This window comes from Etheostoma spectabile, chromosome 9 (genome assembly GCF_008692095.1).
Source record: "Etheostoma spectabile isolate EspeVRDwgs_2016 chromosome 9, UIUC_Espe_1.0, whole genome shotgun sequence".
NCBI classification, from domain to species: domain Eukaryota; kingdom Metazoa; phylum Chordata; class Actinopteri; order Perciformes; family Percidae; genus Etheostoma; species Etheostoma spectabile.
In genome coordinates, this window is record NC_045741.1 from 33,572,208 (window position 1) to 33,579,521 (window position 7,314).

The 7,314-nt window shown below is 41.6% G+C and overlaps 1 protein-coding gene across 1 annotated transcript in view; it reads right to left on the reverse strand.

The window, feature by feature from the left end:
* Nucleotides 1-3,443: 3,443 nt before the first annotated feature.
* LOC116696240 (uncharacterized) overlaps nt 3,444-7,314 on the reverse strand; it is a 19,807-nt gene continuing 15,936 nt past the window's right edge. The window contains exons 9-11 of the mRNA XM_032527070.1: nt 6,288-6,533; nt 4,851-4,994; nt 3,444-3,734 (exon numbers count right to left, since the gene is read on the reverse strand). Of these exons, the coding sequence (XP_032382961.1) occupies nt 3,673-3,734; nt 4,851-4,994; nt 6,288-6,533 (452 nt within the window). The 3' untranslated portion in view covers nt 3,444-3,672. The remainder of the gene's footprint in view (nt 3,735-4,850; nt 4,995-6,287; nt 6,534-7,314) is intronic.

Consider the following 7,314-nt stretch of genomic DNA (forward strand, 5'->3'; position numbering starts at 1 on the left):
AAGATTACTGATACAGATGTATTTATTGTTGTTCATTTCATTTGGTTTTTGATTTCATTTGCAACCTAGTTATCATCACCATCATCATCATCATCATCTTTCCCCCCAGCCCAGAGTTAAACCTGCATGCCCTTCTGTTTTAACCTGATTCTAACACTGCTATCAGCTTCTTAGCAGCTCAGACAACAAACTCACATCAGAAATGTCCTGATGTAGGCCATCTGGGGTTCCTCACATGAGCTGCTTGCTTCCTCACCTTCACACACTCAAAATCATTTTAAGGTCAGAACTTTTGACTGGGCTTTTTCCAAAACATTCTTTATTCTTCTTTAAGGTAGGTGGGTAGTTTTATTTGTCACAATATACACATTATTGTAGAAGTATAATTGAGTTTGTAACTCCTTCTCCATAGCAGAAAATATAAGTTAAATACTGTAGAACAATTATAAAAATGGTAAACAAATAAACTATAACAGTGGAGCAGTGCTGGGAGAATTAAAGTGAGAGTCTGAGAGCTTTGGAAGAAAAGCTGCTCTGCATTCTTGTGGTGCGCAGCAGAAACCTCTAATCCTTCCCGAAGGCAGATGGTGATCAGGCTGTGGCTGGGGGTGTACTGCCTTTAGGATCCTTTGGGCTCTGCTATGCACCTCACTCCCTGATATCACTGAAGCTGGGGAGATGGTACCAATGATCCTCTGAGCAGTTTAACCTCCCGCTGTAAGGCCCTCAGGTCCTGGTCCTGGTCCTGGTCCGGGGCTGTGCACACCCATGCCAGTTTGGGATGTTTCCAGTCAGGATGCTTTCTATTGCTCCTCTCTAAAAGCTGACAATTGGCGTGGGAATTTGGCTGATGTAGTCAGGGAGTGTGGTCTTAGTTTTTATTTTAAGAGGGTTGTTGTTGGGGGGCCTGTTAAAATCGAGTTATGTTTCATCTGTTGCTGACCATCGTGGTGATGTCATTTTAGGCAAATGATAAATTATAACTTGTTCAAATTTTTTTCTATTTTGTTCACTTGCAGAATAGTTAAGTTTAGTTGAAATGTCCCTTTGTGTTAATCTATTTTTTTATGCAAAATAATTAATCAATTTATTTATTAAATGTTTAGATTATGTTCACTTGCTTGTTGTCTATTACACACACGAGAGCCACCCCCCCCACTGGACTGTAGGCCTATATGTGAGACATGTTTTTAAATTTGTGAGTGTTACAGTCAACAGTTCACGCAGTAATAGCACACATGGAAATCAGACAAATATGACGAGAAAGAGCTCATTTTGGTGAGTAGGCTAATGCCTTAAGCAGCAGGGCTAAGAAACGGGATTTGTGAAAGCAGTTATAATGACAATAATGGAAAATGTTTAGCTTTCCAAAGTTACTGAACATAAAACTTAGTTTCTCTTTCATCTCCATATGACAGCAGTTTGCACACAGCAGGCATGGTGCGACACCTACTGGTCTGTTTTTGTAATCGTTTTGAACTGCCCTCGATGGTCCATTACGTGGAAACCACAATAAATATAAATTTAATTATTTAATATAGCGCTAGCAGTAACAACTCTGCACACACAGGTTCTCAGGTTACCCTATATTACCAACTGTATTGAACCAAACATGCGCTCTATTAAACGGGGCTGGTGATGTGCACGTGGATAGGCTTATTATTAAATAATATTCAATAACTGTATAAACTATGTTGCTACATATTTCTTTCGGCCCAGGTTTCATATCAGCCTATTATTGATGATTTTTTTCTTCTAACGTTACTCTGGTATAACGTTAGTGCAAACAATTTACCTGTTATAAAAGCTTGGCTTTTATTTTATAGGCTATTTACTATTACTTCCGGCCCACCTGTCTTTCTTTTAATGTAGATCTTCAAACGGAGAAATGAAAATAAGAATTTCAAAAAACAAAAAACGGTCCGTTATTTGAAATAAACATTAGTTAATTTTGAAAATACAATAGAGCATGCTCATGACGGATTATATCTCCCTGCACTACACCTTGAAAACAGCACAGAGTGGTTCCCCCTCTACTCCTCTGGATGGAAACTAACTGTTTTGTGGTTCTATTCTACCTGAATTTGCGAGATGACTTGACCTTGTGACTTCAGCTGTTTGTCACGGCCGCAGCCGTTCCGCAACAAATCCGGACCTGGTGGGTGTTGACGGACGGCGGAGCACGGAGCCGACACGCAGCAGATCCGCAGACGTTCTGCAACCGTCGGAAATTAGAGTTTTGGGACTCTTGGCATCCCTTTTTGACGCTCCCGGGACTAGATATTTGGTATCGTCATATTTAGACCAATTGGTCGGGACTCTTGGAGTCACTGATTGTCACTCTGGGTCGGGAACCGACATGCAGCACAAGAACGGGACAGTTAGGTCTAGGAAAAGATGTCTTTCATACTACTCGCTGCCGTTGTCGCTCTTCTGCCCAGTGCGTTGCATACAGACACTAACGGGTGATTTTTGTGTAGTTATCTGACGCCAAAAACCACTGACCAAGTGCTGGGCCGGCCCTTTACATCCGGGGGCCATAAGCAGAATATTTTTAGGCCCTTAAACACACAACTGCTTGGATCATTAAGTACTTTTTGTACATTCTCCTGATAAAACAGACTTTTACTTAAGTAACATTTCCAATGCAGAACTTTTACTTATAACAGAGTATTTTTACAGTGTGGTATTAGTACTTCAACTACTTCCACCACCAGATATTTTAAACGTGACCTTCCTGTTGTGACAATTGAAACCACTATTTCCAACATGTCCAATTTACACAGCACATTCAACCCAGTGTTGTTGCCTAAACCTAACCTGCACGTTAAAAAAGGTCCTGACCAAGCAGACGATGTGACGAGTTGGGAGTGAGAATGTGTCGACACAACAGTAAATACCTGGAAAGTTAGAGACACTGGGTTCTCAGGGAATTTGAGACTGATTTGTTGGGTTCTGGCCACAGAACACAACGAGAAACTTTACTCAAAAAAACTCAACTGCAAAACACAAAATATTAAAACATTCATTAAAATTGAATCTGCTAAAACACATCCTCTTACTTTTTTTTACTGGTTTTCATTGTACTCACAAGTTGATTTGACAATGTTAGTTGTCAGTTTAAATTAATGTTTGTAGAACAACTGGTGGGCTTTGTGGTTTTAAAGTGGAACATGGACCTCAATCTTTGTTCCACTACTTCATCAAACCGACCTACTTTCACTTTGAGTAACCTCACCACAACTGGCCGAGTCAGTAAATCAGCGCCATCACAACGGAAAGCGTCTGACCCTTTCCTGTTTGTACGTCAGAGTCAACATTTATACCACAGAAGAAGAAGAAGAAAGGGAGGCGTTCGACACAAGTTATTTAATAATGAAAGTAATGGACGTAATGCAATATAGCATTTTCGGATGAGTGAATGCAAAAATGCATGAAAAAGCTTGATAAAATGTTCTTTATTAGCATCAGAATGTGTAAATACTGGATTATAATTTCTCATGTAGTTCAGATGAAGTAAGGTTGATGTTGCAGATCAGTCTTCGGATTTGGATTAGAAAGAAAACAACACATTTCTATGTAATCAGATGATACGCCTGAATGCCGGAGGTCGAGGGGATCTCCCATGGTGCATGTGCTGCGTTTCTTTGACACCTTTATCAGTTGGTAGGACTACACAACTATTTCCATGACGACAGCGTTGCTGCCTCTTCTCTCTGCAACCGCCCGAGCTGCTGCGGGCAGAAAGACACCAAGTTTCCATCAGAATAAGGACATTTTGTCTCTTAGTAATCATGATAATCAGCTGAAGGTTATACTAAATATTAAGATGTTTGACTTTCCTTTGAGAGCAACTGTTTCAGTACAGAGATTGATCAGTAAACCAGTAAACCAGTAAATCAGTAAACCAGTAAACCAGTAAAATCAGTAAACCAGTAAATCAGTAAACCAGTAAACCAGTAAACCAGTAAAATCAGTAAATCAGTAAACCAGTAAATCAGTAAAATCAGTAAACCAGAAAACCAGTAAATCGGTAAACCAGTAAATCTGTAAAACCAGTAAACCAGTACATCAGTAGACCAGTAAAATCAGTAAACCAGTAAATCAGTAGACCAGTAAAATCAGTAAACCAGTAAATCAGTAGACCAGTAAAATCAGTAAACCAGTAAACCAGTAAACCAGTAAACCAGTAAATCAGTAGAACAGTAAAATCAGTAAACCAGTAAATCAGTAGACCAGTAAAATCAGTAAACCAGTAAATCAGTAGACCAGTAAAATCAGTAAACCAGTAAATCAGTAAAATCGGTAAATCAGTAAACCAGTAAATCTGTAAACCAGTAAAATCAGTAAACCAGTAAACCAGTAAAATCAGTAAACCAGTAAATCAGTAAAACCAGTAAATCAGTAAACCAGTAAATCAGTAAACCAGTATCTCAATAAATCAGTAAACCAGTAAATCAGTAAAAGCCGGCTGCACATTGTGTTGTAGCGTGCAGGCCGCTGCAGAGTTTTTGTCCAACCTCAGACCACAACATGTCGCTCCAATTTGACATACATAACTAGAACTGGGGCATTTCTTTCTGACCAGCATGAGAGAGGAGGATTGGGTTAAATGCCGCAAGCACCTGCCACCATGTCTCCTAAAAATGACTTGTGACGGTACCTCCCCTTCCCACGCAGTATCCAGCCAACATGGACACCATCTTAGACTAAACAATGAAGATTAAATAACTCTTGGAGAACAGGATGTTTGCATGTGGCCTAGAAAATCTTTAGTTTTTATTTAGTAGATTCACAGTTGAATCATATGATATATTAACCTTTATTCACATGTGGGACCCAGTTCTTACCTCGGCTCCTGTCCCTGTATATGAGTCCCAGTAGGACGGTGGACACCATGTATGGAGTTCCCAGCAGCAGGTGGAACATCACCCTGGAGAAAGACACCGAACAGGAGGCTACGGGTGGAGGTGGCGATGAAGACATGGAGGAACCTGTAGAGGAAAACAGACGTCAGACAGAATGGGAAGAAAAACTCAATCAATGAATGAGAAAAAAAAAACCTTCAAATTTCATTATTATATACATTATATAATATATACATTTTCTAACAACACCCACCACAACACAATAAACACACACAAACACAAACCCACACACACACACAACACACACACCAACACACCACTTACATACAGTTGTGTTAATAAGTTTACAGGCCCATGATGAGTTGAAAAAAAAATCATGTTTTGGAAATTTATCTTAATGGGGGGTATAATATGCCCCTGTATTTTACATAGGGGGGTGTATACTTATGCCCCTGATTTAACATAGGGGGGGTTGTATACTTATGCCCCTTGTATTTTAACATAGGGGGGTTATACTTATGCCCTTGTATTTTAACATAGGGGGTGTTATACTTATGCCTTGTATTTTAACATAGGGGGGTGTTATATATGCCCTTATTTTAAAATAGGGGGGTGATACTTATGCCCGTTATTTAACCAAGGGGGGTTGACTTATGCCCGTATTTACATAGGGGGTGTATACTTATGTCCCTGTATTTAACATAGGGGGGTGTAGACTTATGCCCCTGTATTTAACATAGGGGGTGTATACTTATGCCCCCTGTATTTTAACATAGGGGGTGGATACTTATGCCCCCTGTATTTTAACATAGGGGTGTATACTATGCCCCGGTATTGTACACATAGGGGGTGTATACTTATGCCCTTGTATTTAACATAGGGGGGTGTATACTTATGCCCCTGTATTATAAATAGGGGTTGTATACTTAGACCCTGTATTTTATAGGGGGTTGTATGACTTAGTGCCCCCTGTATTTTAACATAGGGGGGTGTATACTTATGCCCTGTATTTAACATAGGGGGTGTACTATGCCCCTGTATTTAACATAGGGGGTGTATACTTATGCCCCTGTATTTTAACATAGGGGGTGACTTATGCCCCTGTATTTTAACACAGGGGGTGTATACTAATGCCCCTGTATTTTACATAGGGGTGTATACTTGCCCCTGTATTTTACATAGGGGTTTATACTATGCCCCGATATTTAACATAGGGGGGGGATACGTGCCATGCCCCTGTATTTTAACAAGGGGGTATCCATGCCCCTGTTATTTTAAAAGGTGGGGTGGTAGACTTATGCCCCCTGTATTTTAACATAGGGGGGTGTATACTTATGCCCCTGAAGTGAAATAAGTGAAGTAAGATGATTCTGCTGCTTTTTTCTCAGTTATTTAACATTTGTAGGCGGGTTATTTTACCTTCGACAGCCATCCAGCTGCCGAGTGACTCTCCCTGTCCAGGGATGCTGCACGCGTAGAGTCCTTCATCAGATCTGGAAACGCTGTCGATGGTCATCACTCCTGTGGAGCCGCTGCCGATGACGCGGCCGTCTTTATGGAAATCGTACGTGTGTTCGGGGGAGGGCGCGTCTGCTTTACAGCGCAGCGTCACCGCAGCGCCCTCCGGCACCGGGAGGCCGGGACTCTCCAGGAGCACAGCGCGATCTGTGGACCACAAAGAGACTCAGTTTGTGCATTGTCCTCATTTCTAGTACAACCCTTACTTTTCTCATGAAGCTTCCGTACGTACAAAGTAGCTATGAGAAAGTAAGGCAGAGTAATTGGTATGTATTCCACGTATTTTTTGCTGTCAGCACCACTTTGACTGCTGCAGAGAGCATGAAGATGCGCTCGTTTGGGACATAAAACAGCACTTTTAATCTAGTTTCCCAGGGAAAACACAAGACTTTCACCTGATGAAATGAGTCTTCTTTCCTCTGGAGATTTAATCCAAACCACAATCTTCTTCCTAAACTTAACTAGTCGTTGTGGTGCCTGTCGTCTCCACATGGCGTTCACTTCTGGTCAGCTAAACTCGGCCGCTGATAGGGCCGTCATCTCACGGTGCTCCGTAGCTGGCTCGCACTCACCTATTGTCGGCTAAACACTACAAACTGTGACTGATTCGGTAAGATAGCACAGAAATTGGCGTGCATACGTTTTCGTACGATATTATACGAAGCCGTTCATGAGAACGCGTTGCAGACAAGGATTCTGATGTTAAGTAGTTAAATGGTTTTATGAGCATGGTTTTTTCAAGTAGCTGTCTCCGTGGTCCTGCTACACATTCTGCGATTCCCTGTTACATCCTGCTACGCTGTGCTGTGCCCTGCCACGTCCTGCTATGTCCTGCTACGTCCTGCTACGTCCGGCTACGTCCTGCCACGTCCTGCTACGTCCTGCTACGTCCGGCTACGTCCGGCTACGTCCTGCTACGTCCTGCTAC